Source organism: Poecilia reticulata, chromosome 2, assembly GCF_904066995.2.
Source record: "Poecilia reticulata chromosome 2, P_reticulata-male-v2, whole genome shotgun sequence".
In the NCBI taxonomy this organism is placed as follows: Eukaryota; Metazoa; Chordata; class Actinopteri; order Cyprinodontiformes; family Poeciliidae; genus Poecilia; species Poecilia reticulata.
In genome coordinates this window covers 1,469,565-1,490,496 of record NC_088831.1, presented here as the reverse complement: position 1 = coordinate 1,490,496, position 20,932 = coordinate 1,469,565, and the positions used below count along the sequence as shown (strand labels likewise).

Genomic DNA, 20,932 nt, shown 5'->3' with positions numbered 1-20,932 from the left:
CTTACAGACCACTAGGGGGCATCAGTAGAGCACCAGTGGTCCAGGGACCACAGTTTGACAGAAAGACTCTTAGATGCTCCCCCAACAAAAACATCCCTAATTCAGCAGACATAAAAAGGACATACAAAGAACACAGCCTGACCTTCTGTGCAGCAGATGAATCCTGGGCCAGCGTGTCACTATCATACATGGACTCCAACGCTTTCAGAGCACAGTCCATCCGCCCCAGCTGCTGCTGCACCGTGGCAAGAGACAGCCGGGCCTCTAGGTGCAGCGGGGCCATTTCCACCACCTTGGTGTAGCTCTCTGCTGCCTCCTTCATGTGGCCCAGAGCCTTAAGACACTCTGTGACACAAGCAGGGGACATCACTTGAAAACACACAAGCTGCGCTTCCATTACAAATGCGCTCAATATTCCAGTAATGTCATAAAAAAAAATACAATTTTGTAATTCAGAAAAGCAAATAAAATCATACGTGAATAAGATATGATTTGGTTTTTTTAGTGCAATGTCAAATTGCACAATTATATGGTCAGTAGAAATGCTGCAAATGTCCTCCTGCAAAGAAAACACATTACATCCAAACAGGCTTCCAACTAATTTTTATATAAAAATTTCAGACTTTTCCAGACTTGCAAGAAGGAAGATAATGAAAGAATGGGGGTAGGATGCAGGAAAGGAGAAAGGAGAAAAATAGAAAGTAGGAAAAATTAAAAGAAGGAATGACATAAAGAAGGAAAGAAGAAAGTAAGGTTATTTGGGGGGAGCCCAGATATTTTTGATAATTGAGGTTAAGTCTCCCTTTGTATTTTTTTAATCCTGCCCACCATTCTAGGACTAAGTATAAAATCCTGCAAGACTTTGTGGGATTTGAGTTTTTAAAAGTAGAGTGGGGCCAATTGTTTGGTCTCCAAGAGAATATGGTGGATAAGGAAGTTTAGGGTGGGACGCTGCAGGTGGGCATTAAATCATTTGCTTTTCATTTTTGATTATTATGTTCCTAATGATGCACCTTGCAGTATCTAGATGCCTCAAATCTTCAAAAGAATGGGTTTTCTTGGGCTTAAAAATTGGAATAAGTTAACTGGTGAGTGTTTGTCTCATTGTTTAGAGCATGCTAATGCTAACATTAGCATGGTATATTAAGGCTGATGCTATGTTTTTGTTGATGACCATTTAGTTAATATTTTTTGATGAAAGAGAGCTACATATTCTCCGAAGGTTAAATATTTAACATTTAATTCTAATATTACTGAAAATAAGGAGTACTTTATTTGAATTATTGTCAGTGTATTGGGTTAAGATAACCAGTTAAGTGAATCATTTACATGCATATTTACGTTAATTGTGTGGTTATGGTATTAATATTGACATGATATTGACTAATATTAAGAGGAAATGGACTGAATGTTGGTCCTGTTTTTGCTGGCCAGGTCCCCATTTGATGGTGAGCTACTACTAGCTTTTCGGCCCAAGAAACCTGGAAGTTCAACTGGTGGATTTCCATCTGTAGCCTGTGGGGACAGGATACAATCAATACCTGTTGGACCTGCTAAAGACTGATTCAGTCTTTTGATTCCTTGACTGGTGATCGTTTAAACTGAACGGGACTATTATTACTCGTGCAGGAGTTATGGACATATGGACATTTTTGAAGGAATTAATCATCAATTTATTTGGAAAGGTTTGTGGTTAATGGAAAATTGAACCCTTTATTTGATGAAAGTTTATCCTGTATATATTGTAAATAATTTTTCCAAGTACAATATAAATCACCTTTTGCACTATTTTTCTGTCTCTGGTGTGATAAATACAACCCTGATCCTCCCTGAGTATTATCTTTAGGTCTTCTGATAAATAGCCCCTTACTTGAGATGCTGACTTTCCTCTGCTCTCAATGAAGGCGGATGCTTTTTTCCTCTGCTCCCTCCCTGCCATGCCTGCCTTGCTTGCTTTGTTTTGTCCTGTCTTTTTCTATATTCTTAGAGTTTCTCTTTGCACATCATCCAAATCTACAAATTATGGATCTGGTCAACCGGTCTGTCAATGCAATTGATCAAATTTTTGACAGGAAGTCTGGACACAGGAGAGCCTCTTGTCCTGCGGGGACACACCCGGCAGGATTCACCCTGGATTTATTCATGATAACAGGATTTCTGCTGTTTGAAGCTTGTGGATTCCTGGATTATCGACAAATTTGTGACGGACTTGGCCAAACTAGCAAACACTCAGACTGTTGGTGTGGACAGAGACAAGGACTCTAAAACTCTCTAACAAGTTGGAATCGATCTTGGAGAAGCTGCTAGTTTCGGCTCAGTGGAACGACCAAACTAATTTGGATGATTGGGAACTGAGATGTATCGGAGAGACTTTAGGGAAGATTGAAATTTATAATCTTCCCAACCTAAGACATTCTGCTTCTGAATTGGCTTCCCCCGTGTGGCCTTGGAAGGGCTGCATATCTCCAATCTCCTTGAAGATATGTAAACATAATGTTCATTCCCACCTCACCCCCTCCTGTAACCATAGAGCTGTGGAGCTGAGCGCTCCCAAGGACATCATTCCTCGACAAACAACACCTCTATCGGACTTCGCCAGGAGACTCAGCCACCTGATTTCATGGCCCTTTGACGTCACTGCCTTCACTCATGTCTCCGTTTTGCCCCTTTGTTTTGCGTGAATGTTGCCATTTGCATTAATGTGTCCTTTCCTCTTTTTTGTGCCCTTTCCTTTGGTTTGTTATTTTGTTTGTATTTCCTTTTAATTCATGTAAAGCACTTCGAATTGCCTTGTTGCTGAAAATGTGATATAACTAAAATTTGTATCGCTCCTTCTACCAAAGGCTGGATGAAAAAAGCCTTCATTTAATTTGTTGTTTTGGGTATTCAGTTGATTTTTTTTCAGGCATTCAAAATGTTTTCCAGTTCAGATGTGAAATGCTTGTTAGAAAGTTTATTGGTCTTCAAGAGGCTGTAATTGCATTGCTATGTAATTACTCTTATATTTGTTCTCTAAAAGAGTCTTAAAATAACAACATGATCGTTTATTGCAATAACTTGTCAGACAATTTATCGTCTAGCAAAATTTGTTATTGTGACTGGCCTATTAAAAAAAAAAGGGAGAGAAACAGAACATTAGACACCGAGACAGGAAAGAGACCTAATCACAATTTTTTTACTATACTCATCACTTTGGCCCTCACCTATTCAGATCTGAATTATGAAAAAAATCTATACCCTATGTCTATGTCTGTCAGAAGGACATTTTAAGTCTGTCAGTGACTAAGCTCCCACCTGCGTGCCGCAGCCAGACCACAGCTAGGTCGTACTTCTCAGAGACGACGAGGGCCGATAGCAAAGGCAGAGCAGACGTGTAGCGCCCCTGCTCCAAGTAAGCTTCAGCCACATCTAGGTATAGGTCCCCGATCTCCTCCGGACTCTGCTCCATCAAAGTCGACACTAAGCCCTGCAGAAACAAAAAACCTGCACTAAAGTGGGCTCATGGTTTCTAAGCTGTGGACTGATACAAAGTGATGACTTGTCTTTACCTCAGACGGTGTGAAAACATTTAGCTGTATGAGGCAGACAATGAGCTTGGCCCTGAGATCAACTGGGACACTGTCCGGAACATGAACATCCAGAATTTCATCTGCAGGAACATCAGACACATAATTACAAATACTACCGTATTTTCGACACTATAAGGCGCACCGGATTATAAGACGCACCTTAAATGAATGGCCTATTTTAAAACGCTTTCATATATAAGGCGCACCACATTATAAGGCGCATAGACTCTACAGTTACGGTTGCTACCCGTCCCGTCCGTTCTCTACAAATGTGGATGTGTAATAATAAAGAAGTGGTCCTCCAGTACTTTATATACTAGGCTGTCCCAGTCATTGTTTCACTCACGGTGTTGGTGTTGCGATATTGTGCCCAAATGCCTTCTGGGTAACACAGACCAACCGACAGGCTGCCGCCGCAGTCTCTGTCTCTCTTCCCCCTTATACATTTAAACCCCCTGGCTTTAAATGTATAAGGGTTGGTCCCTTGGTAAGCCTAGTTGAAGCACCCCGGATCAATGTCTAAAGCCACTTTGTTGACATAAAAAATGTTAACAAAACAATCCGACTCCGGTCGGCAAGGAGAGCCTTCTGTGACTGGGCCGGGGCGTGGCCGGACGATGGTCACCCTTCTCCGTTTGCGCACAGCATGTTCATGGAAAATGTGGTGCTAAATGACCTGCAGACGACCTCCTTCTAGATGGTCAGTAGGTAGATAGGTCAGTCAAACTTTATTAACAAACCAGCTTTCTGACAACTATCCCAGCATGCACCGCTGCTTCTTCTTCTCAGGGGGGAAATGAAGTCGACGGCTGCTTACCGTAGTTGCGGCTCATATATAAGGTGCACGGTTGGCTTTTGAGGAAATTGAAGGTGTTTAGATGCGCCTTATAGTGCAGAAAATATGGTTCTTATACTTCCCAATCCTCTTACCTGTGAAAGTCTTTTTTTTTCTTTCATTTTGTTTCATAGCTAAAGCACTTGATAGTGAACATAGAAGAGGGGAGAAAAAAGTTAAACCAGAAAGTTTCTGAAGAAATTTAAAAGAGGCATGCCAAAGTATGCTGGGTTGGAACACAGCACTCTGATCTGAATCAGTGTTGCGCTGCTTAACGAGGACTAAATGCATTCAGTATGCATTAGTCCAAATGTTAAGGTTACCTCAAGTAGCATATGGGGTATCACTAGCATGTTGATTTACATCAACTCACTCTATTAGGAATGATAAAAATAGCTAATTTATATACATATATTTAGTTACAGCTGCAGTAGGTCTCTGCCCTTTCTTCTTGCAGGGTTCTGGAGAAAGTTGGCTGTTGGAAAATGGAGATTTGCCATTTGTTTGTACCAGTCATGCACTTCCTTATGGTTGTTGGTTAAAAATGTGGTATTTTCTGACCCGTTTTATTCTGGAGGTTGTTTTTGAAAATGGGTACAATGGGCTCTTTTTTGGTTTCCCCAACTTTAGAACTGCTGGAAAAGTTTAAAAAGAAGCAGATTTCTCAAGTAGCTGAACACTTTAAAATTGATTTAGAAGTTGCAAAAGAACTAAAGTTACCTCAGCTCAGCTAATGAGCTTCTTTAAGGACAAACCTTTAAAACTGAATGTCTTTACCATTCCTCTTTCAGATGCTGATGTGACAGACCCAACTTCCCTTGGTTCAGATCCTTTAACTACTGCCTCAAGGTTGGAGGACGAATTGTCGTGTCCAACAGTTTCTCAAGTCTGTCAATTAGAATTTCAGTTTGAGAGAACCGAGTTTGAAATGCAGTTTGAGTTGGAAAAATTGCGGCTAGAACATGAGCTTGAAGAGAGACAAAACTAGCTTTCCAGGAAAAAATGCCTGGCATGTGAGCAAGAGGAAAAGAGGTTGGCACATGAGTTGGAGGTGAAAAAATGATCTTGGGAAGCTGAGCGTCTGAAGTTGAGGTCTGAGGGCAGATTAAGTGGTGGATCTGTTAATCTGCCCAAAGGTGGTGGGTTTTCTGGACATAACTTGGTTAACATGTTGAAGCTGTTACCTAGGTTTAATGAACAAGATCCTGATGTGTTTTTCTCTTTGTTTGAGGACATGGCAGAGGACAATGACTGGAGTGATCTAGATTGCTCCATGCTGCTGCAAAGTGTGCTGGTGGGTAAGGCCCAAGAAGCCTAAGCTTCATCAACTTCAGCTGAAAGAAAGGTGTACAAATCTGTTAAAGAAGCTGTTTTGAAGGCTTATAAACTGGTTCCTGAACATTATGGACAACAATTTAGGAAGTGCAGGAAGGCTGAAAAGATCTGGTCTTTTCATCTGGTCAGAGAACAAAACACATAGTTTAATTGCTGGTTATCAGCAGAAGTGGATAACCAGCTTCTGCTGACTCAAAATGGTGTTGGAACAGTTCAAGAACATTATTCCAGATTGAGTTGCCACATATGTTAAAGAACAAAAAGCAAAATCTGCTGCTAAAGCTGCTGTCTTAGCAAGAGTATGTTCTAACCCATAAAACTGTGAGGGATAATTTGAAAGGTGGCCGTAGCTTTAAAGATTCCCACCAAGAATGGTTTCCTAGTAAAACTAGATAGGATCCTACTTTGAAATCTAAAGTGGACTTAGTGACAATTTTTCCTTGTAATTATTGTCACCAGAAGGGACACTAAAAAAAAAGAGTGTCCGCTGAATACCAAAACTAAATCAAGTAGGGGTAAACGGGATCATCAAAAACCTGTGGCTTTAGCCAGTGTTGCACAGCTGCATTCAGTGGAGTCTACACCTCTAGCTAAAGTTGAAAGTGTAAGACCAACTGTTTTAGCTGCACCTGTCGACTTTCAGTCTTTTTCAGAACTGACTGATTCAGATCCCCAGACTTTTGAGAAGGATGTCGGACAAGATTACGCTCCTTTCATCACACATGGGTTTGTTTCTCTGAGTGAAGTTCAAATAAAGTGGCTGTGAAAATTCTGCGTGACACCGGAGCATCCAAGTCTTTCATATTGGATTCTGTTTTGCCATTTTCTCCATGTTCTGATACTGGTTGTAGTGTCTTAATTAAAGGCATTGGGATGGAAACTTTCTCTGTGCCTCTCCATAGGATCTACTTGCAGTCAGAACTGGTACAAGGAGAAGTAACGATAGGTGTTCATCCTTCTTTTCCTGTAGAAGGTGTTTCTCTCATTCTAGAAAACATTCTGGCAGGTGGATGTGTGTGGTGATATGTTGCACCTCTAGTGGTCCGAGCTTCTCCATCTGTTTCTGTGTCAGACGTATGTGCTCAAGACTTTCCTGAGGCATTTCCTTCTTGTGCAGTAACTCACACCATTAACAGTTCTTTGGCTGATAAGGAGGTTGAGTCTGGTAAGCCTGGTTCTGTTGAGAAGACTGCCTGTTTGCCAACTCTTCCTGTTGCTTTATCACTCAGTAAGATGATTTTTGTCCAGCAAGAAAACACAAACTTAGCTGCTTTGTTTGACCAAGTACCTTCAGCTGAACAGGATACAAATGTCTCATGTGGGTATTTTCTACAAGACAACCTATTGGTACATAAATGGTTGTCTTATGGTGATGGGGATGTTGTTGGTCCAGTTTATCAAGTTGTAGTTCCAGTTAAGTTCAGAAACCTTGTCTTAAAAACTGCTCATGGAGTATTGTTTGGCCATCTTGCTGTCAATAAAACTTAATCGATTTTTACGTCATTTTTATTGGCCGCGTCTGAAATAAAATGTTCCTTATTTTGTGAAAACCTGTCACACTTAAGAGTTAACTGGAAAACCTAATCAAAACTTGAAACCAGCTCCCCTTTCTCCCCAACTTGCAGCTGGTAAGCCTTTTGAACACTTGATCATTGACTGTGTTGGCCCACTGAGTCCTTCAAAGTCAGGATCAGTGTATTTATTGATGGTTATGTGTAAAAGCACTCATTATCCTGCAGCATATGCTCTGAAAACCGTTACAACGAAGTCGGAGATCAAAGCTTTGTCTAACTTCATTTCAGTGTTTGGGATTGCAAAGTTAATTCAGATAGGCAGAGGTATCAATTTTACTTCACGCATGTTTGCTGAGATTTTGAAACAACTTGGTGTAGTCCATTGACAAAGCAGTGCTTATCATGCTCAAAGCCAGGGGGCGCTAGAGCGTTTTCACCAAACCCTGAAGGGATTGTGAGCATAATGCACAGAGTTGAGAGTTGAGTAGAGAGAGGGAAGAAGATCTGCCTTTACGTCCATCTGTCAGTATTTCTACCGTGTTCCTCCAGAAAAAAGTACGTTTTTGGAGTCAGAAATTCAGTATTTGCTGCAGAATGGCCCGGCTAAACCATCTTGCTCCATTTGGGTCTTGCCATGTTTGTTGGTTAAAAAAAACTGATGGTATTTATAGATTCTGTACTGATTACAGGAAACTCAACAGCATTAGAAAACCAGACTCCTACCCACTTCCTCGGATGGAAGACTGTGTTGATCGTGTTAGAACTGCCAAGTATGTGAGTAAATTCAATTTGCTCAAAGGTTAATATCAAGTAACCTTGTCTGCTCGAGCCCAAGAGGTGTCTTCCTTTATCACACCGTCCTGATTATACTCTTATACTGTAATAAGTTTTGGTCTTCAGAATGCATCTGCCACTTCAGCGGTTGATGAACCAAGTGGTTGCCGGGCTGGAAGGTTGTGCTGTCTACTTGGATGATGTAGTGGTCTTCAGTGACACATGGACTGAACACATGCTACGCATCCGCCAACTGTTTCAGTGTCTTCAGGATGCTCAACAAACTGTAAACTTAGCAAAATATGAGTTTGCAAGAGCTACATTAACTTATTTGGAAAAACTTGTAGGGCAAGGACAAGTGTAGACAGTACGGGCTAAAGTCCAAGCCATTGATAGCTTCCCACCTGTTCTGGAGACAGGCCTTCTGCAGGTGTGCTTTGACCTGATTGCAGCTCTGCTGCTTTAACGCTGTCGTACATGCAGCATAGACAGAGGCTTTTCCCTCTCCTTCCTCAGAAGCCCATTTGATTTGGTTTGTATCTTATGGTTGGGTTTTGTTAGGTTTATTTTGGGTTATTTATGGGTTTTGGATTAATCTAATTTGGTTCATCATTTCAAGTATTCCTTTTCAAGTTTTATTTTGTAGTATAATTTAATAAATTTGTTTTTCTTGAAGTCAGAAAATCCTTGTGTGGTCTCCTTTAATTTTACCCCCCAAACGATCCATGTAGACGTAACATTCTGATTTGGAAGGCCAGCAACGTCGTTGGAGTGGAGCTGGACTGTCTGACAGTGATGTCAGAGAGAAAGATCCTGTCCAAGAGCAATATTACATAAAGAGTCTGTCTGCTCCAGTTAACAATTAGTTGATTGGTAAATTAGATTATTTCAATAATCATTTCATCATGATTAATCCGATTATTTCTTTCATCCCCAATATGTACAAAATTTATCAGAACACTTATGAAAATATTGTCTAAGTTGTTGTCTTTGGACATTGCAGAATTATAAAGCTGCAGGAGCAAAGTTTCTTAATTTTGGTTTCTTAATTTTAATGTTAATTAAGAAGGCTTAATTAACAGCAAAAGTCTGCAAGAAGACTTCCAAGCAGGAGCCAATGAGATTTTTGTTTCCACAAAGACGCATACTGCCTGAACACAAACAAAGAGGTTGGGTAATGAACTCACCGTTGTCCTCTGCAGTGTTTGACTTTGTGCCCTCTTCCCCTTCCTTCTGCTGCTCCTCTGTCTCCATGTCCTTCATAGACAGAGCTGAGCTTTCTGATGGGGCCTCTGCTCGAATAAACACAATGTCTGCAAATTTGACCAGAACCTAGAGCAGATACACACACCTTAGATATAGAACACACTTTACTCTGACACTCCATTGCATAGACAAATATCTGAACCTGCAGGGTCTTCTTGTACTGGCGGTTGCAAATGTAGAGCTCAGCTGCCATGTTGAGGAAGTCATCGCTGACCAAGCCAGGGTGTCGGACCAGACCTTCCTCTATCACACTCAGTGCTGAGGGCAGGTCATTGCTCTCATAGTAACTCCTGCAACACAAACAGATGAAATGCTGCCTACCTGGCTGGATGCATGTGCAATCAGTACTAAAAAATCCATTACTTAGCCATGTCTTTGGATAACTGCATGAAGTGCTCCCCATCCTCCTGCGGCAGCAGAGACAGGATCTTGCGGTAGCCGTCCATGCACTGCTTGTGCTCCCCCAAGCGCATCTGGAGGCTGGAGCGTTCCCACAGGTAGCGGACATTGGTGGGATCATACTTGATGGCTGCAGGAAAGAGGTCAATCAGGGGTCACTATGACTTTAAACACATTGACTGTCGCCTACGTAGCACGGCTTAGACCAGAATGTGATTGGGCTTCAGACAGATTTGACTGATGTTTAGATATTATTCATGTTACCAATTAGAATTGGCCTACTTACCTATGATAAGTGATGAACAGCACTGCAAAAACACAAAATGTTACTAAGTATTTTTAGTCTAGTTTCCATGCAAATATCTTAGCACTCTTGAAATAAGGCAAAACTAGCTTATAAGTAACTTTTCAGTAAGATATATACGCTTGTTTTAAGTGCTTGGGTAGACCTCTAAAGGGTTAACAGAGGTGCAATGTTGTGATGACTACCTGAAGGTGGAGTTTCAGAAAGACAAGGAGTTTTTAAATAGAGCAATTTCAAGGTTTTAAACTACAATGTGAAATTTCTTTTAGGTCATATTTGATTTAACCAGCATTTTTATAACAACTGAATGTTACAAAATTACTTTATTGTGCTATAAAATGGTACTACATGCCTGGAAAATACTATATATTACTGCCCGCTGAAGAAGTTATTGACTTAAAGCAAGCTCTGATTTATTGCTGAAGTTACTTGTAAGTCAGTTTAGTCCGATTTCATGTGTACTAAGATTTTCGCTAGAAATTAGACCAAAACTACCTGGTAAAATGTTGTTTTTGCAGTGAGGTTCTATAAATGCATCAAAACAAAGACCTCCCACCAGTTTCTGTCTATACGTGCAGCAAGTTTCATAGAAATCTGAGGTAATTACACACATCCACAAGTATGCCTCCAAACACACCACTTCCTTGTCAGACTTCAGGCACATCCTGTGGTCTGATGAAACTAAAATCCATGTGTTTGACTATAATGACCATTTACAGAAAAAAGAGAGACTTTTGGAAGCCTGACATCATCCTAACTGTGAAGTACAGGGCTGGCAGTATCATGTTTTGGGGGTGTTGAGCTGTGGGAGGGACTGGTGCACTTCATAAAACAGATGGTGTTGAAAATAAGTGGGCAGAGCTGAAAATATGTCTGTGAGATAACCTGACCCAATTACATCAAAAAGACTTTTTCTGCCAGTTTTATTGTGCTTCTTATGCTTCTTTTATTCTTTGTATTATTTAACATTGATTTTTAGAGTACAGTGCTTCGTGATTTCATGTCTGTGAAAAGCGATTTATAAATAAATATTTACTTACATACTTTACTATTTGACCCAAATCAGGCAGTTCTCATCTATTACACACATTATAAATTTTAGTCTATAATGATTACCAACCTAAAACGAGAAAAGTTTATACTGATTTTATGTCAGGCAGGAAGAAAAGAGCTAGATGTAAATATGTAGTGTAATCTCAATTCAAAACTATTACAACTATCGCAAAAGCTGCACCAGGTCTTCCTCTTTTTTGTAGAAGAGGAACGTTTGGAAAAAAGTGGAAAAAAAACTGAATGGAACATCAAATGTAATGGAGAATCAGACGGTGGTAAAGGTGAGGGACAGGAAGTGACGGAGGTGGCTCACCTTTGGTGTAGCAGATGATGGCCTGCCGGACGTTGTCCTGCTCGAGAGACATGTCGGCCAGTCGGATCCACTCCTCACAGTCTGAAGGGTTGAGGTGGGCAGCGATGAGCCCGAACTGCAGCGCCTTGTCCACATCTCCATTGTCCTCGTAGATCATGGCCAGAGTGGAGAATGGCTCATAGGCCAGAGGAGCTGAAGGACATATGACATGTGAGGAGTCAGATCATCTACTTGTATGAAGGGAGTTAAATGAACAGCTGCTGACATTGTCTTATGATCTCCATGCACATCACGATGGCGTCCTCTTTCTCCCCCCGAGCATAACGGATGTTGGCCTCTCCCATCAGCCCCCTGAGAGCCTGAGGCAGCTTGCTGCCATGACGACGCCCCTGGACAGACATAGTGAGTAAACACAGGTAAAAAAGGAGGCAAGGTGATCTTTGTTCTCCGTATTACCTTCATCAACCTTCTGTTTTCTCGGTTCAGCTCCATCTCCAGCTTGAACACGTCTCCCACCGTCATGTCCTCCTCTTCCTCCTCCTCCTCCTCCTTCTCTTCTTCCAACTTGCTCTTCAGGCCTCTTTTGCCTCCTTGCCTCAGCCTCCTCTTCCTCTCTTTGGTCACTCCCTTCGCCTCCTCTTCTTCCTCCACATTGAAATCCCTATCATCTTTGTCATCAACATAGCTCAAGCTGTCCTCCTCCTCTGAATATGCTGCTGCTGCCGTTTCCCCCAGAATGGAAGCGAAGGCTTGCTGTACTCCTGGGCTGACTCCATCCTCTAAAAGGAAAGAGGAAAATGTTTAGGTCTGTGTACATTTAGGCAGTTCAGTTTTTTTGGTTTGAAACAAAAAAATGAAAACACAAAAAACAGACTTTATTTTTTGTTTATTAAACCAAAAGAACCCACAGACCGGTTTGTTATCCAAGTTTTTATGTTGATGTAATAAGTGAAAAACAAAAAACCAAATTTGTCTTTGTTTTTCATTGTTCATGCTTCAAATGAAAAACTAAAAAATGAAAACTGCTAACAGCTTCAATGGCCTTTTTCAGTAAGATGACTCCATTTGTGGATTTTGTTTCAGTCATTTAGTTCAGGAATTCATTTCAATAAGTAATATTTACTATATAGCTTTATGACATACAGAGTGGGTTACAAGGTATTTTAAAGAAAAAGCATCCAAAATTTTTATGACCTACATCATCTAAAGACTTTTGACTTTCCAGTTGGAGTCCCCCCCGTTGTTTGAAAAGGGGTGTGTTGTTTTTTTTCCTGCCGATTTGAAGAGCAGTGTTTTTGTGTTTAGTGATGTGAAGCACTTTGAAATGCCTTGCTGCTGAAATGTGCTATACAAATAAAATTTGACCTGATTTGATGATTTGTAGTCAAAATAAAGTTCAGGAAGACATGCTCTCTGATGTAGAAAAATCCAAAAACTGAATGGGGCTAAACCAGGATTTGGAACAGCTGAGGGGACGTTTGGTTTTAGGTAATAGCTGTGATCAGGATAGCCATCTTACCAACAGTGGCTTTTGTTTGTGCCGAGGTGGAAGGTTTGTTTTCATCTTCTGTAAGTTCCTCTGAGTCCTGGTGGAAAACGATGATTAGAGGGAGATCCAAGACAGGAATGATTGAGACACAGGGATGCGGGATGGGGGCAGTCAGACAGAGACATGAAGACATCTTGGAGTTTGTGACACAAGCCTCTCAAAACTGCTAGTGTGGGTGCCATTATGGAGAGCCATTTCAGCCAAAATTAAATAAATAAATAAATGGGTGAAATAAATAAAAAATGAGTAAAATAAATCAAAAAATGAAGAAAATGAGTGAAATAAATAAATAATTTGTTAAATAAATAATTTAGCTTTTTCATTAACCCATTTTTTCATTTATTTATTTTTCATATTATCAATTTCTCAATTTCCCTTTTTTCATTAATCTATTTTTCATTTACCCACTTTTCATTAATCTATTTTTCATTTAACCATTTTTTAATTTAGCTTTTTCATTAACCCCATTTTTCATTTCTTTATTTTTCACATTATCAATTTCCCAATTTCTCTTTTTCATTTATCTATTTTTTATTTATCCCTTTATCCATTTACCCATTTTTCATTAATTTATTTTTCAATTAACAACTTTTCAATTTCCCTTTTTTATTAACCCAATTTTTTCATTTATTTATTTTTCCGATTATCAATTTCTCTATTTCTCTTTTTCATTTATCTATTTTTCATTAATCTATTTTTCATTTGTCCATTTTTTCATTTATCCCTTTTTCTATTTACCCATTTTTCATTAATCTATTTTTTAATTTAAACATTTTTTGATTTCCTTTTTCCATTAACCCGATTTTCTATTTCCCAGTTTCATTAATCAATTTCTCATATATCCCTTTTTTATTTACCCAATTTTCTTTTATCTATTTTTTATTCAACATTTGTTTGAAAAATCTTTACTTTTCCCATTTTCCAATTCCCCTTATTTATTTAGTATTTCCTTATTTTCTTATTTATCACATTCTATTTCCCCGCAAAACTTAGGGAAAAAATAAATGCAAATGAGGAGAGGCACGTCATCAGGCTACAACTTCCCCAATTGGTTGGTTAGCGTCACACCCATACTTTGCTTCAAGAAAGATGGCGACCTACTAACGGGTTATCAATAAGCTGAAGCTCATTAACTTCATTAGAAAATAGTGTTATTACTCCTGACTTTAGTTCTCGTGTGGCCGCTCAGACAGAACGTGTTTCAGTTGGTGGCTCTCATGGACTCAGAGCTTCACCGTCGGGAGTTTTTATAGTTTGAACGAAGCGGCCGCTGAAGTTGGCTTACGATTGAAGGTTCGGGACACCTTCGTAGCTACCAGCTGTGATCCAACTATAAGGAGCAACTTTACTGTACATCGTAAGTGAACTGCAATATCCAGAGGCAGCTCTACGGAGCATTGAGCTGAAAGAATGAGAGTGGAGAGCCTTGGAGATCTTCATCGGAGGCCATCTTTCAGACATGCACCGCTGCTGTCCGTCCAGGATCCTCCGGTTGCTCAGACGTTACACGGTAAGCTACTAACGCTGATGTTTGTTTTCCAACTACAGTCATATTTAATCAATGGGGCTCAATTACGATCGCGGGAGGTTTTGAGTTGATCTCGGCAGTAGGTGACAAACTGAACGTCTCCAGGATGTTGAGACCAGCACGTCCTCTGATCCAATACATCTTATTAAGGAAAAAATCAACAAAACGTGTTCAAATTAATGGCCCAACAGGTTGATTAAAGACAGTAAAAAGGTAGGAGTGGTTTCGAGTCGATCGCCTTGTTTTACCTTTGTAAACAGACAACCTGAATACAGTGACCTTTAGTGAGGGTACAGAATGGAGAATGGATAAAAGCTGAACTCCTGCTACAATCTTTGCCTCTCTTGGTTACTTACATCCCTGAGGTGTGCCAAGTGTGGCCCACATGCATATAAAGTAAATATGACTATTAATTTAAGTATTTCTTTGTATGTATAACTTGCCCACCTTAGTTTGCCTGTTTTTGGTCAACATATGTGCCTCAACATTTGGTTACTGTTCCTTAGAGGTGGACAGAGGACCCACAATTTATACTCCAGGAATAACAGCAGCACTTCAACATGTTTTTACTCAAGTAAATCGTAGCTGAATAAGAAATTAAACAAGAGTAAATAAGCATTTGGTAAAAAGTTGATCAGTACTGAGTAACTGATCAAGTTATCAATTATTTCATATCTAAAAAAAATACACAATTAGAAGGCCCAAAATATTAAGTTCAGTGGAAATTTTGGTATTTTAAAGACAAAATGAAAAATGTTTAAATAATAGTGATGCTTCATAATAAAATGACTTGAGTAAAAGTAAAAAGTTCAGCATAGTAAGAGTATTCCTAAAAGTTCATTTGAGTTTCAAAAAGTTACTCAACTATATTTAAGTAAATGTAATTAGTCACTCCTAAACTCTGCCCTTCTGAGGGAACAGGAGAAAGAACTGTTAAGGAAATAAATTAATCTTATTTTGATACTAAACATTGTTTCAATTAACAAATGAATCATAACACCCAGAACATATTCTGTTGTTTATTCAAGGGTGAAGGAACAGAATGACTGGAGATCCTGGCTGAGAGGGACCAGGGCTGACAGTGAGGAGAACCGTCTGCACTGTGAGCAGCACCAGAACTCCTGATGGGTCTCCTTCAGGAAGAACCAGAGAGACGGCCGACCTCCACAGAGAAGAGTTCACCCAAACATCAGAGGAAAAATGAATGCTGGTGCTCAACAGAGCAGCCTCTTTTCTTAAACCCAACACACACAGGGTGTTGTGGCCCTGATTAAAAACCTGCTAACTTCAATTTAACTGAAACACAGAACATCCAGAAATGTGATGAACTTCAGCTATAGAGTGGAAATGACAGTGAGATGAAAACATTAGTCTGTATCACTCTGTTACACAGGACATTAACATTTTACATTTTAAAGTGTTTGTTCCAGAGCACCTGATACAAACGATAGCATTAGCTCATCCATCAGACATTTACTGAGGCCTGAAACATGCAGGGCAGACGACCTGAGGACTGACTGGTTAAACTATTTCACTGACACTTCAGATTGAAGATTTCCAATTGAAGGCGTCTGTAAATGAACACAATCATTATTCAATAAACCAAGCTGTGTAAAATAACTGCTAGGGTTGCTATTAAGAACCCAATATGTCATGTTTGTTCATTTCTACGTTGTTGTACATACAAGGTACTCCACTCACTGTTTAGCTTCATGTTGAAGAATCTTCAGTGTAATGAAACCAAAAAATAAAACGGGTCCAAAACTTTCAATCTGTATTCTATTTTTGTAGCTTTGTTCTATTAAGATCGCTTCCTTTATTTTAAGCCACAAACAAACGATCCATTTTATTGTCTCTGGGACGTGAAAACATGAGATTTGATTAAATTAGAACTTCACATATTAGAAGGAACACAGATTTCATAATAATCAGTTTGTTTATTCAAAACAGTAAAATACAGACGGTTCTTGCATATCAATGGTATAAGAACAGCCACATTTTTTAAATGAATGTGTCACCAGTGCATTTGGCCGAGTGTTCCTGCTCCAGAAAGGTGAAGGTCTCTGGTCATCCTGAAGCTGTGAGCCCACTGGGAGTCTGAAGGGAAACACTGAGACCAGAGGCCTGCAGGATGGTCTGCATCTGAAAACATACATGATGGAAACATTAATGAATGTGCTGCGCCAAAAAGCTGTACTTTTGACCTGGTGGCGATGGAACCAGTTATGGTAGATCTGAACTTTGGTTTGATGACCTAAATATGAGAAGCTTCAGACTGACAGGAGTTAGGTTAAAGCCACATCTTGTGAAGTTGGGATATTTTTCCTCCAACAGGATCCAGAGGAATAGCAACAAACCAGAAGTTGGACTAGAATTTATTTCAATGTCATTTGTGAATGTCAGCTTCTAATTTTCAACAGTGCATATGCATGTGGGCCACACTTGGCACACCTCACCTCATTGATTAAATATGACTGTAGTTGGAAAACAAACATCAGCGTTACTAGCTTACCGTGTAACGTCTGGGCAACCGGAGGATCCTGGACGGACAGCAGCGGTGCATGTCTGAAAGATGGCCTCCGATGAAGATCTCCAAGGCTCTCCACTCTCATTCTCTCAGCTCGATGCTCCATAGAGCTGCCTCTGGATATTGCAGTTCACTTACGATGTACAGTAAAGTTGCTCCTTATAGTTGGATCACAGCTGGTAGCTACGAAGGTGTCCCGAACCTTCAATCGTAAGCCAACTTCAGCGGCCGCTTCGTTCAAACTATAAAAACCCCCGACGGTGAAGCTCTGAGTCCATGAGAGCCGCCAACTGAAACACGTTCTGTCTGAGCGGCCACACGAGAACTAAAGTCAGGAGTAATAACACTATTTTCTAATGAAGTTAATGAGCTTCAGCTTATTGATAACCCGTTAGTAGGTCGCCATCTTTCTTGAAGCAAAGTATGGGTGTGACGCTAACCAACCAATTGGGGAAGTTGTAGCCTGATGACGTGCCTCTCCTCATTTGCATTTATTTTTTCCCTAAGTTTTGCAGGGAAATAGAATGTGATAAATAAGAAAATAAGGAAATACTAAATGAATAAGGGGAATTGGAAAATGGGAAAAGTAAAGATTTTTCAAACAAATGTTGAATGAAAAATAGATAAAAGAAAATTGGGTAAATAAAAAAGGGATATATGAGAAATTGATTAATGAAACTGGGAAATAGAAAATCGGGTTAATGGAAAAAGGAAATCAAAAAATGTTTAAATTAAAAAATAGATTAATGAAAAATGGGTAAATAGATAAAGGGATAAATGAAAAAATGGACAAATGAAAAATAGATTAATGAAAAATAGATAAATGAAAAAGAGAAATAGAGAAATTGATAATCGGAAAAATAAATAAATGAAAAAATTGGGTTAATAAAAAAGGGAAATTGAAAAGTGGTTAATTGAAAAATAAATTAATGAAAAATGGGTAAATGGATAAAGGGATAAATAAAAAATAGATAAATGAAAAAGAGAAATTGGGAAATTGATAATGTGAAAAATAAAGAAATGAAAAATGGGGTTAATGAAAAAGCTAAATTAAAAAATGGTTAAATGAAAAATAGATTAATGAAAAGTGGGTAAATGAAAAATAGATTAATGAAAAAAGGGAAATTGAGAAATTGATAATATGAAAAATAAATAAATGAAAAAATGGGTTAATGAAAAAGCTAAATTATTTATTTAACAAATTATTTATTTATTTCACTCATTTTCTTCATTTTTTGATTTATTTTACTCATTTTTTATTTATTTCACCCATTTATTTATTTATTTAATTTTGGCTGAAATGGCTCTCCATATGCCATTTCTCTATTTTCAGTTAAATCTTAGAATTTAGATTATTTAGTTAAATTTGCTTTGCTTTCTACTTGATTTATAATTTGAATTTTTGTTTAATTTTAGTTATTAACTAAGTTTTTGGCTAGTAATTCACTCAGTTAATTAATTACAGTTTGGGACATGTGTCTTTCACAGTATAAATACGTAGGTTTTATGTTGCTCATTATGCACATGGGTGGTTAATACTAGAGGAATAAAATGTTAAACTTCTTTGCTCGTTTTCCTCTAGTCTCCCGACTCCAGAGTTCCGCATGTAGAGTGGAAACCACGCAGGGAACAATCTGTCGCCATTCAACTTCAGACATATCTACAGTTTTATTCAGACAATTAAATGCATAGAGAAAACAGATCAGCATCACACTCAAATCATCAAGAAGTCCAAACCATAAAACAGACATTAATTACCTGAGAAAAGTCAAAAAATGAACAAAATGCAAAGGCAGGAGAAAAACAAAGGTGCCTTTGGGAACTGACCGTGCGGCTGCAAAACGAAGCAATTCGGCTTGCTGATGTGACCTTTATTAAGAGGTGTATTCCTAATTTTAATATATGTATTGAAGGTGTGTCCTCTCCTTCCAAACCTCTAAGCAGTTTCAAATTACTTGAATAGGATGGGAAACCTATTCAAAAACCAAAGAGAAAGCGAGAGCAAAGGTCCCTCTCAAAACAGGATGTTCTAATGCCAGTTACATCTGGAGTCTTTTCCCAGTTTCCTCCCTTTCTATACTTTTGAACAAAGACCCTAGTTGCCAGAAAGAGATTTATTTTTCACCTAGACCTTACTCGTTTTCCTGCCTGAGCGATTCCATAATATCCCAAATACTAGTTTTGTTTTCTCAAGATTTTTGTTTTTCTGACCTCATAGAAAACACCAAAGAATTTGACCTAGTACGTAAACAGACAGAAGTTCTCTCTCCCATCCTGCTTTTCCCCATTCCTTTTGTTTTTGTGAAATGCCTAGCACACCACATCCGTTTCCTCTGATAGGAGAAGACCTTCTATAGTGAAGGCCCTTTTTCAAAACCGTTTGTGATTTTATGTAAGTTAAGAAAATCTGTCGTTATTTTAAATTGATTCATTATCCAAATCTACCTAAATTAAAATCTACTCAAAATATTCATGCTCTAATATTTCACATGCACCAAGGTTAACTGTTGCTAAAATTAATATAATCAAACTTATGGCCTCAACTGCATATACTGAAATTTAAAAACTAGTAAATTTTAGATGTATTTTCCTAACAGTGGTCATATGGTTTTTTTACCAGTTAGTCACTTCAGTCAGTCCTCAGTTTACCAATCAGTCAATCAGAGAACAGATGCAGGAATCAGAGCAGAAGCAGCAGAATCCTGTAACTTGTTTGCCTGAATATGGAATAAAGCAACAAAGAACTGCATTTTTGACTCTTTTTTTAATCTTTTTGAAACTGTGTAGGCTAGAAACCCACAGTGCATCAGGTGACTATTTGAGTTGAATTCACCTTTTGTTTTGATCACTTTGCTTTTTTGGGGTTTTTTTTGTGGATTTGAGTTTTGGACAAATAGTCACAACAGATGGTATAGGTTGCAATTGCACTTTATTAGACCACACGTCCTTCTTCCACTTAACTTTCCACTGATATGCTTGGTCAAAGCACTGAACAATGTTGGACAGCTGTTAAGTCAGCAACCATCTACCTTCGGGTGTTTTATTGGTCTTATAGAATATTCTAATTTTCTGACTTTTTATCAAAAGTAAGCATTAAAATGACCAACGGTTGAAATAGATCTATTTTAAGTGATAAATTTAAGTGACCAAAAATAAATGCTCTGATGTGATTTGTCTTTTTAATATTCATTTACATCTAAAACTGGCGCTGTATGAGTTGTACCTCCGCTTTCCGCTCGTCTCTCCGTCTGTCAAACTCTTCGAAGGTTATTCTACCTTCCAGGTAGTCGATTAGTTCTGCGCTGAATCCCGACATATTCGCTCAGGTTCGAAGATGAGCTTTATCAGATCACCTGCATTCCTGGACTGAAGTTGTATGGAGTACAACAGACGCTACATTCATTCTTCTTCTTTTCTATTACGGCGGATCGCAGAGGCTACAGACATGTTTCACCAGGAAGTTCTTGTTCTTTGTTCCTTCTTATTTTTATGGCGGTTGGCAAGAAACGTATTGACGTGCATTACCGCCATCTACTGGAGTGGAGTGTGGACCGGGATGCTATTTATTATATTAATTACCCCACCCAAAAAAATATATATCCTATCAATGTCGTCTTCTTGAGGAATTTCCGTAAAGAACAAAAATATTCAGAAGTAGAAATTTTGTCAAAAAATTACTTGTATATTTAACTGTAATTTATTATCTTGTAATCTACAAACTAATTATCTTCTCTCAACAGAATATTTGGAACAGAACAACAAAACATGTTTTATTGTGTCATCTTGAAAACAAAAATCACATTTTCCTGTTGAATATTTTCCCATTTTATATAAAGCACTATTTAACCCTGCATGGCCATAATGCAATCTGTTCTCATTACACCAACTTTTCTTTGAATACTATAAAGTCACCTCCTAGTTCTATCTTCTTCCCGCTGTTTCTGCCATCTCTCCTTAATCTTGTTT

At 38.8% G+C, this 20,932-nt stretch overlaps 1 protein-coding gene and 1 long non-coding RNA gene across 4 annotated transcripts in view; one reads left to right on the top strand and one right to left on the bottom strand.

Annotated features, from left to right (window-relative positions):
• gtf3c3 (general transcription factor IIIC, polypeptide 3) overlaps positions 1-20,478 on the bottom strand; it is a 30,700-nt gene extending 10,222 nt beyond the window's left edge. For 2 of the 3 annotated variants that reach the window (XR_014090505.1, XM_081614520.1), the window contains exons 1-11: positions 20,190-20,478; positions 12,882-12,948; positions 11,819-12,141; positions 11,628-11,751; positions 11,363-11,554; positions 9,657-9,822; positions 9,436-9,583; positions 9,215-9,359; positions 3,549-3,649; positions 3,295-3,466; positions 143-345 (exon numbers count right to left, since the gene is read on the bottom strand). Coding sequence is in view for 2 of the 3 variants with exons in the window: in XM_081614520.1 (XP_081470646.1) it covers positions 143-345; positions 3,295-3,466; positions 3,549-3,649; positions 9,215-9,359; positions 9,436-9,583; positions 9,657-9,822; positions 11,363-11,554; positions 11,628-11,751; positions 11,819-12,141; positions 12,882-12,948; positions 20,190-20,282 (1,734 nt within the window). In the remaining variant the exon portion in view is untranslated. The remainder of the gene's footprint in view (positions 1-142; positions 346-3,294; positions 3,467-3,548; positions 3,650-9,214; positions 9,360-9,435; positions 9,584-9,656; positions 9,823-11,362; positions 11,555-11,627; positions 11,752-11,818; positions 12,142-12,881; positions 12,949-20,189) is intronic. The other variant, XM_008430591.3, reaches the window with a different exon arrangement.
• On the top strand, positions 13,294-16,754 carry LOC145554538 (uncharacterized). The gene is made up of 2 exons (XR_014090511.1): positions 13,294-14,421; positions 15,468-16,754. It is a non-coding gene; the product is annotated as an uncharacterized LOC145554538 (long non-coding RNA).
• Positions 20,479-20,932: the final 454 nt, after the last annotated feature.